Here is a 25,502-nt window from a genome sequence, read left to right as displayed (position 1 = left end):
TGGCGACGGTCGGCGTTTTTGGCGTCAGCTACGGGGCACCACTTCCACTCCAGAAGTTGTTATATATAACCCCCTTGCGTTCCTCTCATCCGTTTTCTGCCGCTCTACCTTTTTCATTTCGGCGGCCGCTTCTCGAGGCGATCTGCCAGGGGTATGGACGAGCCTATGGCTTGAGAGATACAATTTTATCCAGGCTTATAGCGCTGGATATGCAATCTTATCAATGCAGTACGATTGTTCAAACAAGCGGCCAGGAAAATTTTCCATTAGAGACTGGCTTGCGGGGCGGATAATATTATCGGTCGAGGTTCAGTCTTGATATTATTCTCTTGACACAAGGAGGTCGTCAGCTTCTAGGCAATACAGTACGTGAAGGACGGAGGTATTGGGATGAAGTCTACTGCAGTGATATGGCTACTTTTGGCCGAAAGCACGTCGATATGCACCGGTACGAAACCCTTCAAGTGAGTTTACGCTACTTTTGAAACTGGTCGAATTTTCTTTAAACGGGTTTTCCCGGAATATTTCTTGTTTTGTATCTCAAATTAGCCGAGTCATGTTTGGTCCTGTCAGTAGACAGTAAGCCACACCGACGATGGACAATGACAACTCTATCCCCTACTGATATAGAGAGATGGTGTGAACTCATTCTCCGCGCAAACAAAATGCGGTGGCCAAAACTATTTCACTGAATGCTTAATGTGCCACAAAATACTGCCCAGCGTGCAAGCAATATGACATTACTAGGCTAAAGGACGATTTGAAGATGCTGGCAAGCAGGCGTGCGAGCGAATTATCCAAATTAGGACCTGCTTGTATATTCAGGCGCTGTATTTATCATCGCGTACTAAAAGAAACGATGCAAAAAATTTACAACGGTTTCAACTTTCAAACTTCTATGATGCATGAAATGCTGTTTCAGTTGTTTGGAAGGAACTAAACAGTTGTTGCGGTAGTGATGAACCTATATATTTGTATAAATTTTGAGGAGACTGAATTGGTGTGCCACGTGACCGGGGAGGGGGGAAGGGGAAGAACGTCAAGTGGGGAGGGAGGAGGGGGAAAGGGCACTGTAGGAGGGGGGAAGAATGGGGAGAGGAGAGGGCGTGGGAGAGAGAAAGAGGGAGGGGAAGCAATGCAGATGGGGAGCGGGAAGGGCTGAGAGGGGAAGGAAGTCAATGGGGAGGGGAGAGCGCAGCAGAGGAGGGTGAGGAGGAAGATCGGGAGAGAGGAGGGAGGAGAGAAATTGGGGTGACACAAAGAATATTTCTTTGCCAAATTTAGCGGGGAAACGGAACTGGTGTGTGTTAAATACTTTATTTAATAGATCGTAACAGAGTCGGTGCGGCTGGATGCTCGTTCGATGGCAGTCAGGAATCAGTGACGAAAATAATCCCTGGAAAAGGGGAGCAAGAAGAACAAAGGACAAACACAATTCTCCAAACACCAAGAAATGCGGCAGATTTAAAATATACAGATTTGAGAATTTGAAGGTGCTCCTTTGATCTATCGCGCAAACGGCCCGTATGCAAACGTATTCGCACTAATGCGGACAGCGCGACGAAGTTTACAAGATGTGTCGCAGTTACCGTATGACGCACGCGATGGCGTCCTTCTGAAAGACACCGTGGTATCCCTTTATATGCTGCGACGAAAGTTTTCAGACGATGTTACGTCAGCTTTTCCATCCGATGCGGTCCGCTCTAACACCCCTGTGCGACACGCTCCGCTATCCATATGTGGCCCGCTTCGTTATGCGCTATGGCCCCCTTGCAGCCATCCTGTGCGGCCCACTCCGATATTCGCCGCGTCCCGCTCAGCTATGCGATGCGGCCCACTCCGCTATCTTACGCTGCCCGCATTGCTATTCTGTGCGGCCGGCTCGGCTATAGACCAGTGTCTGCTCTGTTCCATGGGCGCCGCCATTTTCGTTTATGCTGACGTCATGACACAGAAGGGGGCTGCGTTTTTTGAAAGGCTCAGTTTCTTTTAGAAACCTTTGCCCATATCGTATACTTCGTTTCAGCCTAGGCCCGAGCCAACACCACCTAGACAGAAGGCCTCCGCATGGTTTCCTCTTCCTCTATGAAACGTCATCACAGTCGGATCGCGCTCGGTCGGCTATTGGACCCGAGCCCGACTTTCGACGCGCTGATTGGCCACGAGCCGCAGCCGAACACTGACACAGGACTCGTGCCCAATCTCTCGCCTCGATCGATCTGACTATGATGACGCGTGTGGAGGCCTTCTGTCTAGGTGGTATTGCCCGAGCGCGGCCGATGTTATGAGCCGAAGGGCCAATCGAACAGCGAAAAAGGCACAACGTCATGGTGTGCTCTCTGCAGTTGATAGGAATAGCCGGTATTCGCCGTCCCTCTTTGCGTGCTCCCCTGCCGGCTAGTCCTATCAAGCGCAGGGAGCACGCCATGACGTTGCGCTTTGTGCGCTGTTTGATTGGCCCTTCGGCTCATAACATCGGCCGCGCTCGGACAAAAGGTGAAACGAAGTATAGTGCAAGAAGGTAAGAAATGCACAGTCACGAAGCTCCAAGAACCGCACCGACGCCAAGAGCGTTGTAAAAAGCAAAAATGTTGTTTTATGCGCGCCCCCCCTCTTTACAAGAGCCTGCGTTTGAGATTATTATTTCCCATTTTTATCGCTGGGGGTTAGGATATCGGACACTGGTCTATAGGCAACCTGCAATGCGGTTTGGTTTGTCGCCATCTAGTGATTGAAACAAGAAATATTGGGTACCCCTGGGAGTGGCGGCTGCATTGTTCAAACGTGAGCTTTTACTCTGGTGGCGCCGTTTAGCCTAGTGTCTGAAGCAAGAAATACTGGGTATCCCAGGAAGTCCTGATCGCGTAACGTGCCAGTAGAGAGGAAGCAACGGCCCTGGCGGGTCAATCGGAACGTGGCTGCCTATCACCGGAGCGCGCCTCAACTCCGGAGAAGTATCAGGCTTTTCGCTGCGTCATGCTCCAATATGTGTGTGTTGCGCTCGTATACGTCGCGCATTTCGAAGCCTTCGGCACGCAATGTGGACTTATCGTTTACCTTTTGCCAAGTTACAACGAGACAGGGTATAACCGTGCGCTCTCACCCTACTGGCGCCGCCTGGCCGTTGCCGGTTGGTATATATGAAGCGGTCCGCTGCGCTATCAGCTATACACTGCTGTAGTGAGCGTGACATGCACGATGGTCCAGTTCTATTAGCATTTTCTGAGCAGAAGTAAGGATTCGAATAATTGACTCGCTTTGCGTTTCGCCAAATCGTTTCCCAATCAAGCTAAAACCGCCGCATAAGATTCGTGTTTATTTTTGGTTCGGATTCATTAGCAAATGTTCAATTTATAATTCGGTCTTGTTCCGGTGTGGTCAAAATAACGGTTTTGGTCCGGTTTTCGGCTTGGGTTTGAGTTCGATTCGACAACCTCGTAAAAACGTCAAATGCCTGTCTTTGGTATTAAGAAGACTGCCTCACTATGTTCTTTCTGCTGATATTCAACTGATATTCAATTTTCCGGAACAATCTCTAACTTCAGCCATAATAACGAACAACTCGACTGTTAAGTTTTTATTAAACAAGCAAGTATAGCACAACGTGACGCAAGGGATGAAGGCCTAGGGCCCTAAACTCGTGGAACACAAAGTTCGGGCCGAAAGTTCGCGGAGCGCGCCGATTGGATGTTGGCGACAAAAGCGCCAAGTCATCGTCGTGATTGTCCAATCGGTGCGCTCCCTCAACTTCGGCTCCAACTTCGTGTTTCACGAGTTTAGGGCCCCTGTACTATTACCGAACCCCGGTAAAAGGTTCAAGAGATGACTGAAATGGCTCAGGGAAATATCCAGATTGGATATAATAGACCCCTTTCGAAATACTACCCTCTGTTCCCAGCAGTGCAATCCCTGCAAAATGGCGGTCTAAAACCGCAACGTCATGGCCCACGTCATGCGTTTGGTTGGATTAGATGGCAAAAACGCAGCCACCACAGAAAAAGGTGATGAGCACAGTGACTTTGCAATTTCAACGCTGTTTAGTTGGCTCGTCGTCGGCTCCTAGCGTTGGCTGCACTCCGACGTTCGCTATCTGATGGAATGACTTGCATGTTCCACGATGCCAGTTGTTCCGCCTTGTGCAGTAGCTCCGACCTTCCAATAATCGGCACGCGAATTTCGAAAGGCATCTGTTGGTGGGGATTCGTCGTAGGAAACAGCGCGTAAAACACACGAAGACGAAGGAGAAACACATGGGACAAGCGCTCGTCCCGTGGTTTCTTCTTCGTCCTCGTGTGTTTTTCGCTCTGTTTCCTATGATGTCTATAGGACAATGATCAGACGAACAAGACCATTGAAGGATGACCACGAAATAATAAAACAGGGTATAATAGAACAAGGAACTATCAAATATAAAGCTGCGTTGGTTCTGTCTAAAGCGCGAAACACATGTACGACGAAACCGTCCGATCCGACGTGCGGACTGCCGGTATGACCTTGGGGAGCGAGGGTTTTCGTAGCACCGGAGAGCGTTGAAAACACTCGCTTCCGACCGTCGTATTGCCTGGTCGTACGTCGGATCGGACGGTTTCGTCGTCCGACCACGCAATAGGACGGTCGGAGGCGAGGGTTTTCAACGCTCTCCGATGCTACAAAAACCTTCGCCCCCCAACGTCATTCCGGCAGTCCGCACGTCGGATTGGAAGGTTTCGTCGTGCATGTGTTTCGCGTTTAAGTCTCATAATTTATTAGTTTAGTCTTACACGCCTGCCTTATCGGGTGGGAGCGCTCAATCAATTTTGCCTTCAATATATATATATATATTTTTTTTGCTCCGAAGCACGTGAATAACGCAGAGAAGCCAGCTTGGGGAGAGACAATGAAAGGTGAGAAGTGGACAATCTAAAGTGCCTGGACACGACGCGCACAAAACGCGTAGCCGAACGACTGTGAATACCCTCAGCGATTGATTTTGAACGCTTTTCTTTCAGTATCTTCCTAACGTATAGTTAGACACAGCTGTGAAATAGACCTCTAGGAGGAATCTGGGTTCTCAGAGAAGTTTTGATCTTTTCCGCGTCTTCATTTCCCTTTTGTGTTTTGTTCCACGATGTTAGCGCTTATACACGTGTGTTCCACGATGCTAGCGCCAAACTTTTATAATACCTCCCTACATTAATTGCAAGACACAAACATAAAAAAAAACATATCTCCACATATTCAAAAAGGCCCATTTTGATTTGAGCATATAGACCTTTTCCGCTTACTCTCGCCCCCGACCGCCAAGTAGGCCTATCCGGTATGGGCGACGAAAAAATATCAGAACGTTTCAACCTGCAAATAATATAAAAAAAATAGAGGGGAGGCAAAACGAGAATGTGTGCCGGTTACGTTTACGTCTTAAATGCCTTCTATTGGCGTGGCGACGGCTAAACAATGTTTTTGCCCATACTGGAAGTGACGACAATTCAAGATGGCGGCGCCCTTGGGAAAAAGGTCTATAGACGGATTTGAAAGAATAAAAATAAAATTGGTTTCAAAACAAACCCCAAGAGCTTGGTTCGTCGGTACGAGTTGTTTTTGTTGTCGCTAGTGATATTGCTGATGATACCCGCGGTAAGTTTCTCCACAGGGATTAAAAGCGTTTGCTCTTCCCCAGACTACATTGCATGATTACGCACTGATTCGATGGAAACTTGCTTTCCGAAACACTAGATCGGACACGGAAAACAAGCCCTTGTTCGTGACACCTTTCATTGAGGACGGCCGTCTGGAAGAAGCCAAGACCCTGAGTCGCGTGGGATCCTTGGGGGACGTGGAGGACGTGGCGAGCTACGCAGGATTCCTCACCGTCAATAAAGACATGGGCAGCAACATGTTCTTCTGGCTCTTTCCGGCAAAGGTATCTGGCTGTCCTACCAGCATGCAGTGTCTCTCTTTATTGCGCAATGGAAAAGGTGTAACACGGTTCTTACTCTCAAGTAAAGGAACGAGTCTCCAGCAACAGGAAAGAAAAATAACTTTCAAGGTTGGAAATTGTGAAATCTTTAGATGCATTCATGCACTCCTCGGCACCAATTAGTAGTTGGTTCCTTTTTTCTCCTTCTCCCTGATGTGCCGGGAAACTTTAAAACGTCTCCGAACTTCCCGTAGATCTTTACCCCTTTTGGATACTGCAACGAAATTCTAGCGCCTATTTTATTGTCTACATGTCAACCACGTTCCGGCCACACTAAGGTGACACCAATCTTTTGCTCGAAAAGGCACCAAAACAATATTTAAAAAGAATAAAGCAAATGTCGTTACGCACTCTGACCCCGAGCCCTCTATTGGGAGGGTTTGGCCAAACATTGGTTTGCATAGCCGACCACCTCGGAGCCAACCACAGGCCGCGAAAGAGCCTGTAGCGGTGATCATGAGCTCTAAAAACGCGACTCGACTAATTTAAGCCGTTTTAGCGTCGCTCCAGTAAAAAGGTATAACTATTGGTAACTAAAAACTTGGCGCATGTGAGGTTTTCGTCGCGCCCATATTCAAAGGTAGAATAAACGAACGTGCGCTCCAAACCAGGGACGACTAGCTAGAAACAACGTTTCAGCTGAGACGGGGAAAGAAAGCACTGCCAAAGCCAGCGCACGAGCCGAGCGGGACTTTGCGTCAGAAGACGCTCGCGCGCCACTCCCTTTTCACTGTTTTCTTTCAGCCAGTCTCAGCTGAGACGCTGTTCTATCAAGCCGGCCGAGAGCAAACTGTCACCGAGAGCCCAAGATTGAACGCTTCATTTTCACGCTTTAAATGTCGTTTCCAATATTCTTACGACGCGGTCTGCTGATTGGTCGACGCTGTGTCGCACCTTTAGTTTTCGCTCTAACCGCGGGGGGAATATTCGGCGCTGGCGGCGGCCTCTGCTCCGCCCATTGCCCAAACTCTCCTAATATACGGCTCTGCTCTGACCTTAAAAGCAGCGCCGCTCCGCAGAAATATGACGACAACCTGCGAAGGCGCGAACCTGTAGTGCCGACTATTTTTGTCACGATTCTAAACGCACTATTCATGTGCCTTCCTCATTTTCACACCTAACCGGTACGCCGACGACAAAAATAGTCAAAAGGTGATGAAATAACATAGTGGCAGAAGTTGTGCACATGATGGCATGGTATCAAAGGATAAATATCGGACGAAGAAAGTCAATGAAACGCGACGAAGAACAAGAATACAACACATTGGCCAAGGCGCAGTGGGGAAATCGAGCGCGGAGCGACGAGCTACGGGGGCCGCGTCACGTGCTTTCAGGATGGCAGCGCCCATGCCACGGAGGGTGGAAAGGTCTTCCTTGGTTATGACAAACTTCAGTTCTCTCATTACTTTACACTTTTGTATGGAGATTTGAGCAGCGGTTCTCTGTTATCTGAAGAAGCGCTTGCTCTTTGCAGGAGAGCCCAGAAACTGCTCCTGTGATCCTCTGGCTTCAGGGGGGTCCGGGAAGTTCGTCCATGATGGGACTCTTCACTGAAAGTGGTCCGTTTGTCATCACTGACACTGGAATTCCTAAGCTTCGGGAGTCCACCTGGACCAGAAGCTTTTCTGTGCTCTACGTCGACAACCCGGTGGGCGCGGGGTTCAGCTTCACCGGGAAGGAACAGGGCTACGCGAGGAACGAGACGGACGTGGGCCGGAACTTGCTTGAAGCCCTGCAGCAGTTCTTCACGCTCTTCCACGAGCTCGCCGAGAACGAGTTTTATGTCGCCGGAGAGTCATATGCCGGTAAGATTGCCGATTGGAGTACGGTGTAGGTGCATTACAAGTGCCAGAATACATTAGTTAGAACAAGATAGGGGTAGGCTGAGTTCTAACTGACGCAATGGATTCGGTGACAACGGCAGACGCACTTCATCTGCGGAAAGCGGCGCTGTATCATCTGCGTTCTTGGAGTCTCTTACCGTGCTTTTCAATGAGCAGAACGAGAAAAAACAAGTTCAAAATAAGGACTTGACGCAGATGGCTGATCTTCTCCAGCGCCTAATATTTGTGACGATACTTAAACAAAACACATGCTCTTTTAATCATCCCACAGATGTATTGCTTTCTTCGTTTCTTTGGGACATTGGGCTAAATATTTTCGTTTTATCGACCTCTTCTTCCATCGAATCTTCGTGGAACGTTCGACAGGCGGATCTAGTTGTACAACGGGTCATGCGGAGAGTCGCGCCTCCTAAAGCGACTGATTTTCACGCAGAATATGCCCTTGGGCTCACAGGGCAGGTTTCTAGCGAGAGTGTAAAGGCTCGTTCACACGCTAGCAACCGAGTAGGAAAAACCGGTCTTGTCTCTCTCGGTCGTACTTGGTTGCAAGTGCGTGAACGGCGCTTAATGGCTGGCAAAAACCGTTGCAACCGACTACGACCGAGTCCAACAAAACAGGGTTTTAAGCCGCTCATGACCGCCATTGCCGCTGCGCGCCTCGGTCGTAAGCTTTCAGAAGAGGCTTAAAAACCGGTTTGGTCGGACTCGGTCGTAGTCGGTTGCAAACGCGTGAACCAGCCTTTAAAGTTCCGTTCACACACTTGGGACTTCTTAGGACCGGGGAGGATAAAAACCTGTTTTTAAGCCTTTCGGGACGGCTTACGACCGGCTCCGCAACAGTGCAGACGGTTCTATGCCGTCAGAAGAGACTTAAAAACCGGTCGCGTCAAAGTCGGTCGTAGTTGGTCGTAGACAAACGGAAGGGTGTGAACGGGCCGTTCACAAACTTGTGTTTTCCTATGACCAACTGAGACAAGACCGGTTCTTACGCCTCTTGCGACGGCTTGCGACCGACTACGAAGCAGCGCATCCGGTTGCAAGCCGTCGTAGGATTCTTAAACACCGGTCTTATCTCAGTGAATCGTAGTCGGTCGCCAGTGTGAGAACGGACCTTAAAGGGGTTATGACACGAAAATTAAACGGATAGATTACTCTTGAAATGGGATACCCATGGGCTTCTTAGTATATACACCAAGTTTCGCGATTTTTACAGCTCTGGTAATTAAAATAATCAATTTACGAATTTTTATGATTTTCCTCAAGCGACCAGGCAACACTGCCCAAGTTAGTCACAGCTTGGTTTCCCTAAACCACGTGATCATCGACGCTCTCTCATTCTAGGCGCCCCCACGATCGCCCAAGCTCTCCTCGCTGCGGTACGATCAAAACCCCTCACGCAACTCGGTAACCCGAACGCTGTTCTCGCTCTCGCCCCCGGCCCGTTGACATTCCACCCTGCATGCGCCTGCGCGATATTCCCGGACGACGGTGACCACGGCGAGTTCGTCCATAACTCGCCGTCACTGGAACTGGTCGCCAGCGGGTCGCAGTCAAAATGAATAGCTTCCAACATCTCTTGATAGCAATCCCTCTCATCGCTGCCGCGATCAATGTCGAACACTCTGACAAGGCGAGCGATGCCGTAGAAGTAATCGTCACAGACCGCATGCTTGAAACCCGGATGGTAAACGAGGAAGCTGAATCTCGAGACGCCAAGAGAGCCAAGTCTGTGAGTTCATGCAAGGGACGTCGCTCGGGAGGCGGGCTACGTCACCAGCCTCCCAGCCACGGCGGCCTTTTCAAATGGGGCGGACCCGATAAACCCCCATGTAAATCGATTTCTCCACAAAACTACCGCGCCATTTTCAAAACAAATTTAGTAGGATTATAGGAACATACAATGGGTCCTAGCAGCATAGTTATCTCATATTTTATCTTTGGCGTGTCATAACCCCTTTAAGGACAAAACGTAAAGGCCCATACGCACATTCGCGTTTGAACGCGTTTGAGTGCGTTGCGGCGTCCTTGCGCCCAGGAGCGGTCGCTTGCGGTGCGACGCGCGCCTACCCGCAACGCTCCGTAGCGCGTCGCAAGCGAGTAGAGACTCGTTCAACTTTCCGAAGCGTTGCGGTGCGTTCGACCAATCAGCAGCCGAAAGAAGAGAGGGGGTGACGTGTTCGCTCGCCCCACCCGGCCGACTCGGCGAGACGTATCCGGTTCTCCGCCCGCAGTGCTTGCTTTTTCGGTTTGGGGAGAGGTGGGGACTGTATTTTCCAAGGCTGCGATGGTTCAAGCTTGACAAAACGTCGGGGAAGCCGGCGGGATTGTACCAAGATCGAACGCTTCGACGCTGTCGCTGTGCGCCGCCATGTTGCCTTGGATTTCGTTTACTATTGGTGAGCCGCCAGCGACGATAGCAACGTTCTTATTGGCTCTTGACTGCGGTTGACTGCGTGTCAACGCAACTGTGCGTACACGTTTGGCGCAAGCGCTCTTCGCAACGCAACGCGTCCGCTTGCCGCTATGGAACGCACCGCGCTCAAACGCGAATGTGCGTATGGGCCTTAAGTACCTTCCCGTGTTGTGAGAGATGACCATAACACGTTGGAAACATTTTAACTTGGTACGGTTTTTGGCTGCGGGGTGGGGCTGGTTTTGGACGTGATTTGAGATGTAACATTACGTGACCGTATAGTATGTGATATTTGACCATCGAACGCGTGACATCCAATGACTGCGCGGTACCTCTATTTATTCGTCCGTTTCAGCCACCAGATGGCGCGCGGCTCGAAACGTGGTTGAACGCGCAACTTCTAGATGGCGCCAGTATCGAGGTGTGAAAAGGCCCGCGTTATCCGCTGCGTGAAATAGATCCCGAAATGTGCCGTGTTCTCCCGGCGGAGGAAGTTTCTCCTTCCCTCGCGCGCGCTTGGTATGTACGCGCGGTGGCCGAGTCCGGCCTCTGCGCTGTGTGATGCAGTGGGTGGCGCTCGTTTCTGTTCGGAGGTAGAAATAAAAATGCCGGTCCCTTTTTTTACGACGCTCGTTTCTATAGCTTGTTTTTCTTTTTTTTTTTTATTATCTCAAGTGACCTACAGTACCGCCTGTTCGAAATCGTCCTTTGCGGTGAGCGATTGAGAGTCAGGTTAGCATTTTATTTGGGTCAGCACTACACGTTCAATGGAGACCTCGGGCGGCGATGTAAATATGCATTGCTCCCCAAACTGTGTCCAAGGTGCGCAATGACAATTGGAAAGAGTATTGAAGGCGCGCGACCGCCGGTTGGTAAAATACGTGCGTTAGATTCACTTATTCAGTCTAATCATTTTTGCCAACGTCTTTTATCCGTTTTTTCAACCTTAGCTAGATTGGACGTCCGGGCTTTAAATAAATTTGCTTCGTTTATGTGAATGAATAACTGTTTTCTCTTTTCCGTGCTCGGTGCTATGCAAAAATCGCTGACATGTTATGGTAGCTCAGTGTGGCGGCGTTTTGCACGCTGACTCGCTATTGCATTCGCTGTGCACAATATGTGTTCAGATGGAATGTGCTAAATCGTATTTCCGATCGATATGATAGATTTACTTTCCTACAGTGTTAATTATATTTTCCCGATTTAAACTGGTTCGTCCCTGATCTGAGCCTAAGTTCAAATTCGAAGGGCAGACAGACTTAGCGTCGTAACAGCCGTAATGCCGCCCACAAAGAAATTAGTAGCATGAAAGAAAAACAAAAGGATACGAGGAGGGATGCCATCGTACGTGTTTTTTTTTTTTTTAACTCTCTGCATTGCTGGTAAACGCTCAAGGTACCAGCAAAGACAGCGAGCTGGCGTGAAATTTCCATCGAGCGGAAAACGAGTGTCATTTTTATTTCATCATGCGCTTTCATTTTGATATGGCTCAAAATGCGCGCGAAATAGTAACAGGTAAGGCAACAAAATTTAGATGTTAGGTCTGGAGAACCGCCATACTCAGCCGTGCTGGGGGCATCTCTCGCGAGTCAATACGGCAAAGGTATTGCGCGTCGAACTGTACGTGAGAGTTATCCATTTCAGCGAAACCTTGATTTCGCAAAACTATTGTGGCTCGAGTCGTGGCTTCCAGTACTTGGAAGCCACGAGCGAGAAATAAATGACAGTTGATTTTGAAGGACAATCGCGACGTGGAAACCCATAAAAGAGAGTTCCTATAAGACGAGAGCTTCCCCTTCTTTTCAAGTGCGTAGGTTACGCTCTCAATCCTGCACCTGTGGTAACGCTGCAGGCTCCTAAAATCGCTTTGAAAACGTTCCTGATCGCAACAACTTTTTTTTTTTTTTTTTTTTTTTTTTGTCGAGGCGCTATTTTATTATTGTTTTATTTTTGTCTACCTTGATACCCCATCAGCGCAAAAACTACCATAAACTAAAAAAAAAATAAAAAATAGTGGGCATACAACGACAACGCACCCACTGGGACCCGAGTCAAGGCAAGAACAACTAACTATTAAAAGGGGAAAAAAATCATGTTCACATACACAGACAGAACGCCTCCATCCAAAGAAATGAATCATGCGCTTGTTCTGCCAGTCTCGTTGTGCGTCTGTCAAAAGCCACAAAGGAGGAAGACAATCAGCGCCTACACCACTCGCCTCCCCCCCCCCCCCCCCTCCCCCCCCACCACCACCCCTAAAAAGAAGAAAAAAAAGGTTTCTTGGGCGCGCGCGCGGTCGCCCAAGCGATGACCTTGGAAGGGTATGCGATTGTAGCACGTTTGTCCCCCGGTTGTGCCCCTGTCTCAAATGCCACGGTCCGTTTCTCCCAAGTGCCCGTCTTATCTTCCCGAGTATCAACTCCGCAGTGATTCTGAATCATTCCGATGCTTTCCAACGTTGCAAAACTGTTAGACGATTATCAGAACTATCTAAGGCGCTAAAATTCAAAAGCGCCGTGTTGGATTCGTGAACTCGTGTAGGTTTAGCTCATTGTTGGAACATTCTTACTCGCTCGATGAACTCCACAAAACGTGTAAATATTAGAATGAACTTTCCAGAGAACGATAGTTGTTGTCGGGGTTCCAGGCGACCGGACAGGTCGCAATTATTGGCTTAAATTTTTATTAAAAATTTTATTTCATAATCACAATCGTATCATCAAGGGCACGCCATTTTCTCATCACTACTTCTACGAAAAGAGTTGCTGTATTCGTAGCACACACAGACGGAAACGGTTGACACTGTGCCCAAATAATATCTTCTTTTGGCGGGTACTGCGCAGCGATTACACACAATGCCTCTAACATAAACATGCTGCTCCACATGTCTATTCACAAGATGCAATACATCGTTCTCCAACTTTGTCGAAATGGGCATGAAAGCGCGTAACCGTCACTTTTTTGAAGTTCTACTTAGAGGTGAAGTGTTTACCGTAAAAAGTCATTAATTATTTATTTTTTTCCGTTCCACTACAAAGCTCGATTCACTTAAATTTTTGTTTTTATATCGTCTCTACAGCGCTTTTACGTCGGTACTTTCGTGTTAGAGGACATCACATAATGTGCGAAAAAAAACGGTAGGATCGATGCTGCATAGCCTTTTTTTTTTTTTTGTGGACATCAAGAAAAAAAAAAGATAGTAGTTGTCTTCACTTCGCACTGCATGTTTTATTCCTGTTTGGTTATGATGTCTTTACTTTCTTAAAAATTGTATACAGTAATTTAAATTACCGAATTACAAAAACATCGAAATTGTATAATTGCTTTTCGTTGGGACGCCATGACGACAGCGACACTCGTGTTCCCTCGTGGTTTTCGCCAGCATTTCTACGATGAATTGCCAGGATCGCGAGATGCAACAGCGTGACACTCCGTCTTCTGTGACGTCATTTGTTGCACTTCGGGACCACTTTTGATGTATGGCCAGCATAAGAGGCTAAACACACCAGTCGGAGACGCGCTGCAGGTGCCATAGTACAGCTCCTAAAAGTAGCTGTCACGTGCTTTGCTCCGCGACTGTGATTCCCTCACAGCAGCTCTGACTGAGGGTTGCCAAATTACGGTGAAACGGAGTATAGACAAAACAGACCGGAAACGAGCTGCCGGCATACGATAGTCAAACTCCAACAAAAAGGATTAGTTTCTTCCCAAGCTGGACGACATTTACCGGGCATCTTTAGAGCTGCGAAGCTCAAAATCACGCGTACTCATAAGATTTTTTTTTCTCGCGTGTTTGTGATTTTTATGATGTCCTGCAAGCAAGAAAAAAATATATATGGTGAAGTCACTCCGAGGGGGGTACCGATAACTGCGAGCCACGAACATGAAGGATTCGCTAACATCCGTCAGGAGTGTGAACGGTAAATCGTCACGCAAACATATTCTTACAAGCTGCAAACATTTGTTTGGCTTAGCAAGTAGAATACTAGTATACTAACGACATGTGATTATTGTACACAAGATACCATTTCTCGGTTCTTCAAAACCATTTCCCTAGTCTGAACGGTCGCGCTACGGGCTGCGGCTAGCCGTGCCCTCGATAAACTACGGAGCTGCGTTGTGTCGTCTGCTACTGTACCGCCAACAGGAGAGCGATAGCTCTGTGTGCTCCACAGATGCGTGTTGCGGTATAACTCTGTACGTCTGTCCTAGAGGAAGACAAAAAAATAGGCTATGTGACCCCCTCCTAAGCTAACAAAAACAAACAGAAGTATACTCGTTTGGACTGAAAGGTTTACAAAATAGTGACCAGGTATTGGAAAAGCATATGTCACAGAACTTGGTTTATGAAATGGCATCATTGTTTCGTGCAAGAAATCACCTGCTCACCACTGGGACGATGAAATCGTCACTATTTATTGCGTCAGGTATATTTGCGCCCATGAAGAAAAATCTGAACACATCCTTCTCCCAAAGTCCTGTGTCGAATAATAAACACTTTTTTAAACATCTATGCACAAATAACTCATTTTTTTCTACACTTGTATATACACGTTAATTAAACGACGTCAAACCGCATTTTTGATTAGATCTTGATGTCTACACCAACTACATTCATATTTTTTAGGGCTTTATTGAACGATAACTTCAACTATAGTTAATGGAACACGATGGCTCGATCTCAACAAAAACCTCAACGTGCGAAGCTTCCACAGACGGTCGCTTGCGAGTATTCTCAATGTGAGACTTCAGAAGCTTTCGCTTGCCATAGGGAGCTTGCTTTCGATTACAGCACTGCACGGGCCCGGAAAGTGCGGAGCGCGCTGCTGTGGGGAGAGGTTGACTTACAAGATGACGTGTTACGTGGTCACGTAAGATGGCGTCATTTCGTGCAGCGTGATCACGTAAGATCACGTCATTTCATGTAACGAGATCATGTAAGATGACGTGTTTGTGTCACGTGATCACGTAAGATGACATCAGTTCGTATGAACTGACGTCACCTTACGACAACGCCAACAACATTAGTGCCGTCCGGAACCATTGACCTTAGAAACGCGCCTCTTCGCTTGAAGAGCTGATATGCGTTGATTGTTATTTGTTTCTTTTGCCTAGTACAGACCATTCAAAAACTCGCCTTCTGGGTGCCACCAACTTCGTCTACTGGGCTGTAAAGCGCGTTCGAGCGTGCATTGCGCACGCTCGAACGCGCTTTACAGCCCAAGCACCTCTCTAGGCCGAAAGATTTTACACTGAGTATGCGTTCACAGCTCAATGACTTAGGCATTTTTTGTCAGGATAGATTCTCCCACGAGAAGAGTGTAATGGATATGTGAATAGAATTGGAAATTTGAAATGTTCTTGTCCAATCGCATTTTTCTTTGGTTATCAACGCTTTTTAGCGTCATCACAAGACGTTCAACCCAAAATACACTGGTGATAAAAAAATAAGCACCGAAAAACATGCACCCATTTTCGCTCAAAAATAAACACCGGAAAAAACATACCGTAATCATTACCCATGTCACCTTTTTGGGTGATATGTGAATTTCCAGAAGAACAGCGAGTTATCACCCTCCCCTAGGAATACCCTGACTACAGAGCAGGCGACCCGTTTTTCCCCGCGTTAGATTGCGGTGACCACGAACCGTACGGAGGTCACAGGACGTCCGTGAAAAATAAAAAGGAGGCAAACAACGATCTACTCTGTGCACGCTTCATCCCCGATTTCCACAACCCCAAGGCCGAAGGACGTTTGTGTGAAGGATAACAATAAAATAAAACTTTGCGTCAAAAAAAAAAAAAAGCCCGTTTTTAAAAGAAAAAAAAAAGTAGAAACAAGCACAACGCGTTGACGGACCGCGAGGCTGTGGAACACCTCGCGGTCCGCTTCCCATAGGACGGTTGTCTTCGACCCATAGCTCCAAGGTGAATTTGCCACTTGCGAAAACACGGAGACCTACCCAGCGAGAACCAGGAAAGCAAGACACGCACACTGACGCCTCGGCGTGCAGAATGAAACAGGATACGGGCGCGGAATACGGCCGCGGAAGAACACCTCGCACAGTGCCGGTCCGGCCGATCTCCGAACGGACGATTTCGCATTTCGTGGACAGCGAACGCCACCGCACGGGAGAGAGAGGTACCTTAAAAACGACGAAAACAAGCACCGACACCTTGGTTCTTTATATTTGCTGTAGTTACGGAACAAATCGACTTACATGAATAATTTGAATATTATTCGATTCCGTAATAAATTTAGAAGACACCAAGCGCAATACCTCTTATGTTTGAATTTATATAATTTTGTAAATTCGCCCCGAACGCTAGAGTGCCGAATTAGCCAATTTTGACCATTTTCACGATTTTTTAAAGAATATAATTAAATTTATGATGAAACATTTTTGCGCTTAGTGTCTCGATAATGACTCAATGTCTTTAAAGCCGAAATTTTCAAGAAGATCCGCGCAGCCTTTATTATGTGAGCATTTTTTTAATTTGGTGAAAAACCTCATGTATTTTCTATGGGGCTCTGAGGTGCGCCCCCTCTTAAAGTCACGTGACTACAGAAATGCATTCGTAAAAATTTTGCGGAAACCTAGATTTTTTTTTCTCATTTGTGCGGCGGAGATTTGCGCAGAGGCGATAGGCGTAACAGAAAAGAACCTGCGTCAGAGAATCAACATGAGAAAACAAAACAAAAAAAGTGAAAGCCGTTTACAACTCCCTGTAACACCGAATTAGAGCGCAGCTCTTGAGGAGGAGGAGGGAAGGGTACTGGGGGTGAAGTGACCTGGGGGGGGTCACGTGACGATGCCGATGATGTCATCAGTGACGTCACTGATGACGTCATCCGTGATGATGACGATGCGGATGCCGGTGACGTCACTGATGACGTCATCCGTGATGATGACGATGCGGATGCCGGTGACGTCATCAGTGACGTCACTGATGACATCATCAGTGATGATGACGATGCGAATGCCGGTGACGTCATCAGTGACGTCACTGATGACGTCATCAGTGACGATGACGATGCGGACTCCGATGACGTCGTCAGCGATGATGACGATGACGATGCGGATGTCGATGACGTCATCAGTGGCGTCACTGATGACGTAATCCGCGATGATGACGATGACGATGCGGATGCCGGTGACGTCATCAGTGACGTAACTGAGGACGTCATCAGTGATGATGACGATGACGATGCGGATGCCGGTGAGGTCATCAGTGACGTCACTGATGACGTCATCAGTGATGATGATGATGACGATGTGGATGCCGGTGACGTCATCAGTGACGATGACGTCATCGGGGAGGTCACGTGACGTCGGCGAGGGGGGTCACGTGACCCTAGGGGGTATCACGTGACCTCGGGGGGGTCACGTGACCTCGGGGGTCACGTGACTGGGTATCACGTGACCTTGGGGTCACGTGACCCTGGGGAAGGGGTCACGTGACCTCTGGGGGTCAGGTGACCTTGGGGTGACCTTGGGGACCACGTGACCTTGGGATGACCTTGGGGGGTCGCGTGACCTTGGGGTGACCTTGGTTACGCCGACGCCGACGGCGACGCCGACGGCGACGCCAACGGCGACGCCGCTCAAGCCGGAAACGGGCCCCTAAGAGCTGCGCTCTAAAATCAACATTAGAAAACAAAACAAAAAGTGAAAGCCGTTTACAAATCCCTGTAACGCCGAATTGGAGCGCAGCTCTTGAGGAGGAGGAGTGAAGGGTACTGAGGGGAGGGTAGACCCCTCCCCCTTCTCCTCCTCCCCTCATTCTTTAATATGCTCCGGGGGGGGTGTCACGTGACTTCGGGGAGGGGGTCACGTGACCTCGGGGAGGCGTGACCTGGGGGTGACCTCAAGGCCACGTGACCCCAAAGGTGACCCCCACGTGACCTTGGGGGTCACGTGACCTGGAGGGGTCACGTGACCTCGGGGGTCACGTGACCTCAGAGGGGTCACGTGACCTGGGGGTCACGTGGGGTCACGTGACCTTGAGATGACCTTGGAAGGGGTCACGTGACCTTGGGGGTCATGTGACCTCGGGGGTCACGTGACCTTGGGGAGGCGACCACGTGACCTCGGGGGTCACGTGACATCAGAGGGGTCACGTGACTTGGGGGTCACGTGACCTTCAAAGGGTCACGTGGGGTCATCTTGGGGTCACGTGACCTTGAGATGACCTTGGAAGGGGTCACGTGACCTTCAGGGGGTCACGTGACCTTGAGATGACCTTGGGAGGGGTCACGTGACCTTGGGGGGTCACGTGACCTTGGGATGACCTTGGTTACGCCGACGCCGACGGCGCCGCCGCTCAAGCCGGGAACGGGCCCCTAAGAGCTGCGCTCTAAAAGTAAAAGCCGTTTACAACTCCCTGTAACACCGAATTAGAGCGCAGCTCTTGAGGAGGAGGAGGGAAGGGTACTGGGGGGGTGAAGTGACCTGGGGGGGTCACGTGACCTTGGGGGGTCACGTGACGATGCCGATGATGTCATCAGTGACGTCACTGATGACGTCATCAGTGACGATGACGATGCGGACTCCGATGACGTCATCAGCGATGATGACGATGACGATACGGATGTCGGTGACGTCATCAGTGACGTCACTGATGACGTCATCTGTGATGATGACGATGCGGATGCTCCCCCCCCCGAAGTCACGTGACACCCCCAGGTCACGTGACCACCCCCAGGGTCACGTGACCTTCCCGATGACGTCATCGTCACTGATGACGTCACCGGCATCCGCATCGTTATCATCACTGATGACGTCATCAGTGACGTCACTGATGACCTCACCGGCATCCGCATCGTCATCGTAATCATCACTGATGACGTCATCAGTGACGTCACTGATGACGTCACTGGCATCCGCATCGTCATCGTCATCATCACTGATCACGTCATCAGTGACGTCACTGATGACCTCACCGGCATCCGCATCGTCATCGTCATCATCACTGATGACGTCATCAGTGATGATGACGATGACGATGCGGATGCCGGTGACGTCATCAGTGACGATGACGTCATCGGGGAGGTCACGTGACCTCGGCGGGGGTCACGTGACCGGGCGGGGGGGGTCACGTGACCTCGGGGGGTCACGTGACTTCAGGGGGGTCACGTGACTTTGGGTGTCGCAGGACCTTGGGGGTCACGTGACCTTGGGGGTCACGTGACCCTGGGGGAGGGGTCACGTGACCTTGGGGTGACCTTGGGGGTCTCGTGACCTTGGGGCGACCTTGGGATGACCTTGGGGGCCACGTGACCTTGGGATGACCTTGGTTACGACGACGCCGACGCCGACGGCGACGCCGACGCCGCTCAAGCCGGGAACGGGCCCCTAAGAGCTGCGCTCTAAAAGCCATGGTTATTAGTGCCGAACACGTTGGTACCCAGAAGCACGTTTGCCCCCCCCCCCCCCTTTCCTGTTTGTCTTCCTTCCGCCATGACCTGAGGTTTAGTGCCTGGCATACTCATTAACTTTCACGTCTCGTTGCACTTGCCGTTTATTACCGTTCGCTTTGCTTTGTGATATCTGGTGAAGACTAGGACTGGGCAATTTATGAATTACCCTACCGATTGATCAATGAATGTTTTAATTGCGATCAATATTTTTAACCGGTTAATTGGTAAACTTTTGACGAACCAAAAAAATTTACGGGGTCTCATAAGTTATCCCTAAGACGATTTGAAGGCGAAAGCCCGAGCGCCGATACATTAAAGACAGACACATGATTTACTTTGTTTCGTGTTCTCTTTTTTCACATTTTTTTTTTTTACATTCTCTTTATTTGCTTCATATGTTATTTAGAGATTTTCACGCACACAATTCCTCGTAGTCCTCTTACTTTTCTTTAATTCCTTTTAATTCACTTTAATTTATCTTAATTCCCTTTGATTGCTCTTAAATCACTTTGGTTGCTCTTAATTCGCTTTATAGCCCTTCTTAATTCCCCATTGATTACTCTTACTTCTCTTTAATTACTCTTAATTCACTTTCATTCCTCTTAATTAGCTTTGATTACTCTTAATTCGCTATGTCATCCTTCTTAATTTGATTTCCTCTAATTCGCCTGAGTGGTCACGTAAACGTTTCGGTACCTTTCGTGTCGTCGACACGTTTTTACTCAAGGACTTTGAAGGTCGATTGAACGATGAGAGATATAAGGCTTTCGCTTTAATAAAGTAAAAAACATTAAACGCTTTCATCACGCAGACGTGAACGCGAGTACACCTGTGTGAAGGGCAAACCTTAGGGAAACTTCTAACCTAACGTCAGCTGTAGGGGCGATGTTTGTAACTTCAGACAAATGCAGGTTTCATGTGTCACGGGCACTTCAATGCCGTGCGAGTGTCCATTTAGCGCACCATAGACCATTGTGAACAATGAAAGGAGATCGCTCTATTGCCGGAGAATATCAACGAACCTCTGTCTCACCCAGCTGCAGTAAGAATATGTGAGTGTGAGTGTCCTTGAACTGTTCTCCACTACACGTCGAGGTCGATTCATAATCGAAATTCTATATTGCACCGTTTATCACATCTTCAACTGCAAAAAAAAGATAAAAACTGTTTTAGGACATTGTGCATGAAAATGAACGATACCGGTTATTCGATTAATTTATCGATTAAAAGTCGACTATTAATTTGGCTAAAACTTTTAACCGACGCCCAGCCCTAGTGAAGACCGCTGTGCAACCCTTCATTCCCTGAAGGGGTGCACAGTGGTCTTTATGGTCACGCGCTTCTTGCTTGTGTTCTTGTCGGCTAATGCCGCACGCAGTCTCATTTTATGTGAAGCGCTAATTGGATGCTTGTGGTTAGCCTTGCATTTCTTCAGTTGAGTATAATTATAGGTAGAATACTTCGTGATTATAACTCTCATACTTTCAAATTAGAAGTCAAGCCGTTTTGTGATTTTCTTCTTCTTACTTAATTCGCAAATTTTCCTTCTCTTTTATTCTTACAGGAAAATACGTCCCAGCCGTGGCATACGCTATTCACACGGCCGTCCAGCCCAGAATCCGAATCAACCTCAAGGGCATCGCCATCGGTAACGGTGTGGTGGAGCTGGAATCCATGCTGGACTATGCAGACTACCTCTACCAGCTCGGGCTTGTAGACTACAACCAGGCCGAAATAGTTCGCCAGTGGTGCGACAAAGCCAGGTACTACATCGAACACAAACGCTACGCCGACGCTGCAGAGATATTCGATCATGTTATTCTATGTGGTGGCAATACGACATGCTACTTAAAACAAGTCACCGGGTTCAACAACATTTTTAATTACTTACGAGCAAATTGGCCAAAAGAGCTGGGCTACTACGTAGAGTTTCTGCAAACTCCTAAAGTTCGAAATGCGATCCACGTTGGGAACATTTCATTTAGCTCTAGATCGTTGATCGTTAGGGCGCATCTGTATGAGGACATAGCGAAATCCGTAAAGCCCTGGCTAGCTACTTTGATGGAAGAGTACAAGGTGCTGATTTACAACGGCCAACTAGACCTCATCGTCCCGTATCCACTTACCGTCAACATGATCTCAACCATCAAGTGGTCGGGTGCGGAAGCATTCAGGAACGCACAGCGGAAGATTTGGCTGTCTCCGAACGGGCAAGATGTGTCTGGCTACGTCCGACAGGTGGGTAATTTAACCGAGGTACTGGTGAGAAATGCTGGACACTTAGTTGTTCACGATCAACCGGATGTGTCGTTGGACATGATTACAAAGTTCATTCGAGGACAGCCTTTTGCCCCAAGATGATCCGACAATAAATAAATCAGTTGCAATTTCTGTTCACTCTTAAATGAAACAAACTTTGCGACAAAAACACAAACAAACACATACTGCTACAAAAATAGGGGCTACCAGCGAAAAAGAAAAATTATAATCAGGTGATAAGAAGTCAATATAAGCTTAATCCTGAACGTCCCGATTCACCTGAAAGAATAAAGTGATCAGGTTTCACAAAGGCCAAACCAGTGGATGTCTCAAGAAAGCACAGAAGCTGCAGATACTTAAAGAAAAGGACATGGGAACGAAGGGCCACCCTCCCCGAGGAGTCTAAATTAAGCCGCAGCTACACTGCTAATACACCGTACATGCAGATCATTGTTACATTAATCTTAAAAAAAACTGTCTGCAGACATGTTAAAAGCATGTCTGAATCAAACATGCTTCGAAGATGCTTGAGGCGCGTCCAGAGATAATTCTATCATCATGTCTGCAGTCAACATCATGTCTCTTGCAATAGACACTTCGTAGAAACTGATTCATTGATAACACGTTCTGTGAGAGTCCCAAGAGGACGGCAAAGTCTTCGGTGGCACACCAGGCCTGGAAGACGGCCGATATGTTCAGATGTACGCCTTTACACCCTTGTCATACATGACAGACTCATGGTGAATTCTGCTCGCAGATCTCGAGCGCTCAAAAAGCGTTGGAGCGCGAATATTCCTCTCGCAGATCTGCCTCCAGTTGGTCATCTTCCGCTCGATAGATGTCTGGCAGCGCCCGCCCCGTGAAGCACCTTTAACACCGCCAAACTTGATCCGCGGGATTTCAGGGAGCTTGGCGGAAGTTGACAGAAGCGCGCTACGTCATTTTGTCTAACTTGACGGTGCGCATGCGCGGTGAGGTTGGCGAGGTCGCCGCAGTCGCCGGACCGGCCGGGCAGTCTAGTCGGATCTGTTCAGATGCGTCGGTTGTAGAAGCGTGGTAAAGCGTAAGCGCTGACATCTGTGATCGTGAGAGGAAGGACGAGAAAAAGAACGTCCGAAAATCCGAAGGAGGCTGACGCAACACTCTCAGAAATAGGGGGTGTAGGCGGTACACCCTTTTGTCCCATATGTAACACCACAAAACAACGATTCGACGTTCAATCCACCCACGCTGAACCGACGATACTAACTTTCACGAGCGGCTTGGTAGTCGAGGGATACAAAATATTAAAATAGTTAATGTACGCATTAAAGGGTCCAGTAAGACTATCGAAGTTTTCTTTGGCCCTATCGCAAGACCTCAGTGTTTTTCTTTTCTTTTTGTAGTCTTTGATACGCACATTAGCTATTTAGTACGATATATCTAGCAGCTATCAAGAAGCTCGTAAAAGTTGGTATCGCCAACTCGACGTCAGTGGACTGAACGCCGAAATGTAGTTTTGGGGTGTTACATATCGGACAAAGGGGGGCCGGACCTCTATACACCCCCTTTTTCTGAGAGTAAAGGTTAGGCCTGTACATTTTGCAGTGTTTACCTTTTTACACTGCATGCCGCCGGCGTTTTCTCGTGCAATAAAGCAAAAACAGGTTAGGCAACGACCGCGCAAGTGATGGTTTGTTACCTCTTTGTGTTTATTAAAGTCTTAGCAGCAACCTGAATTCCAACATTGGCAATCGCTGTGCGTGCCCCGGCACTGCGAGGCGGCCGAAAGGTATGTGACGTAAAGCCCCTTCATGTTATAAAATTAGCGCAAGATGCGTCGATGCACGAGGCACTTCCAACGTGCAGCCCTTGGGAAGATCATGGCGGCACAGCGCAGCACTGAGCCAGATTTTAGACGCCATGTTCTTCCCAGAATTTGTGCGCGGCACGTGTCTCGAGCATTACCAGAACAATGAATGGCGCCACTTTTCCCAGGACAGAGGGGATTTAATGGGACGGTGGCGAACGCGGACGAATTCCTCATTATTTGTGGCACGGCGGGCCAGTGCCGCGTGTTTTTCCTGCAGCTGAACAGTGACAATTGTGCCTGGTCGTAGGAAAGCTGAGTCGGCTGAGGCGTTGGTCGGCTTGTCAAGTTCTAGCAGCGGCCATCTTGATCGGCCCACCGTCTCGGGGCGGGGGGGTTATAAATGCAAGTTAATCTTCCGCTCGTCGATTTAGGGGTATCCACTCAAAGGGGAACTTCGCGGACGGATGTCGTGACGTCAGCGACCCGGGAAACTCCGTCATCGGCTCTAGCATTCACACGGATGGCGGGCAGCCGTGGGGAATATCATTGTTACCAGCCGATTTTAGCGGTCGCACTCTCGACAACAACGCTCGGAGCATGCTGAAGAGAGTGCGCGCGCCGTAGTCGAGAGTAGGAAAATGAAAGCGCAGATGAAGCGGCGGTATGCCGTTATGGCAGCAACGCTGCTAAAGGGACGACGACGACATTCTTGACAAAAAGAAGGTTCCGGGTGAAAGGATGGATGGAGAAAAAATAACTTGGTATACGGAACCAGTTGTACGAAGAGCTGCTAGAAAGCGACTCCGTGGAGTATCGACGACTCCTTCGGGTGCCCCATGACGTCTTCGTCGAACTACTGGGGGGCTGGCTATGTTGCGCTTTTTGCACTCCCAGGAGACTAGGGAGAGGGAAGTGACGTCAACAACGCAGCAAATGCAGATTCGATGTTGATTTTGTTTTCTTCTGTCAACATCCAATCTGCGTTTGCTGTATCTTTGACGTCACTTCCCTCTTCCAAGTCTCCTGGGAGTGCAAAAAGCGCAACATAGCACCCCTGGCCCGCGTGTGCCTATCAGCGTCGCCATTCATCTTTGCCGTTCTACCACCGCGCTACTATAACAGTAATGGCGCAGGCGATTCCGAAAGCGCCAAAAAAACGCGGTGGCCCCCGTGGCCATTTTTGGCGCCGCGAGGCGTCAAAAATGGATGATGTATGTCTCACGAGCCTGCGCGATCTGCGGAGGAAGGTGGCGGATTTCTCCTTCGTGTGGATACCGTATTTGGAGGGGGTCCCACGGAGCGCAATTTTTCCTCCCTCGCGGATTCTGGAAAGCGCTCCGGATCTACAAGTGGAATTCACAAATACTTAACCCAAGACGGTGCAGAGGATGACCTTCCGATCTAATCTATTGGGGGTCCTAATTGCGACGGCGCCAGATAGTAGCTTCTTAGAGTCTGAGTTCATTGGAGACACGTCACCTGTTGTCTCGAGGGTCACCCGGGAGGTTCATAAAACAAATGTGCTCTAAAGTATCTTCTTACACATATAGTGGCGCACGAGACTAAAAGAAGAAGAAAAAAAGATTGTAAAAATCACAAAAGTGATTATCAATGGATGCGATAGCATTTATCGTTGCACACCCAGGCAGGTGTTGGGTTTCGACGACCAAGAACCGGATCACGTGGTCTGAATTCACGACAATTAAGTTGTCGTGATCACTGTGCGGCAACACCCACTCCGTAATCCGCTGCTGTGGCGGCTACGGCCGGGTCAGTCAACGGACAGACCCGGCCGTAGCCGCCACAGCAGCGGATTA

General features: G+C 48.7%; 1 protein-coding gene across 1 annotated transcript; it reads left to right on the top strand.

Moving 5' to 3' along the window:
- Positions 1-236: 236 nt before the first annotated feature.
- Positions 237-22,025, top strand: LOC120837938 (venom serine carboxypeptidase). Its single transcript, XM_040207587.2, has 4 exons — positions 237-464; positions 5,713-5,899; positions 7,431-7,761; positions 21,199-22,025. The coding sequence occupies exons 1-4, from the start codon at positions 391-393 to the stop codon at positions 21,993-21,995; spliced, it is 1,389 nt and encodes a 462-aa protein (XP_040063521.2). The 5' UTR covers positions 237-390; the 3' UTR covers positions 21,996-22,025.
- Positions 22,026-25,502: the final 3,477 nt, after the last annotated feature.

This window comes from Ixodes scapularis, unplaced genomic scaffold (assembly GCF_016920785.2).
Source record: "Ixodes scapularis isolate PalLabHiFi unplaced genomic scaffold, ASM1692078v2 PGA_scaffold5__190_contigs__length_132052651, whole genome shotgun sequence".
NCBI classification, from domain to species: Eukaryota; Metazoa; Arthropoda; class Arachnida; order Ixodida; family Ixodidae; genus Ixodes; species Ixodes scapularis.
This window is presented reverse-complemented; position numbering and strand designations above follow the sequence as displayed.

What these genes read in the sequence shown, in the direction of transcription:
- LOC120837938 (XM_040207587.2), top strand. Translation starts at nt 391, where the DNA reads ATGAAGTCTACTGCAGTGATATGGCTACTTTTGGCCGAAAGCACGTCG. An exon ending in TCTGGCTCTTTCCGGCAAAG is followed by an intron (nt 5,900 to 7,430) that starts GTATCTGGCTGT and finishes TGCTCTTTGCAG; the next exon opens with GAGAGCCCAGAAACTGCTCC. An exon ending in CGCCGGAGAGTCATATGCCG is followed by an intron (nt 7,762 to 21,198) that starts GTAAGATTGCCG and finishes TTATTCTTACAG; the next exon opens with GAAAATACGTCCCAGCCGTG.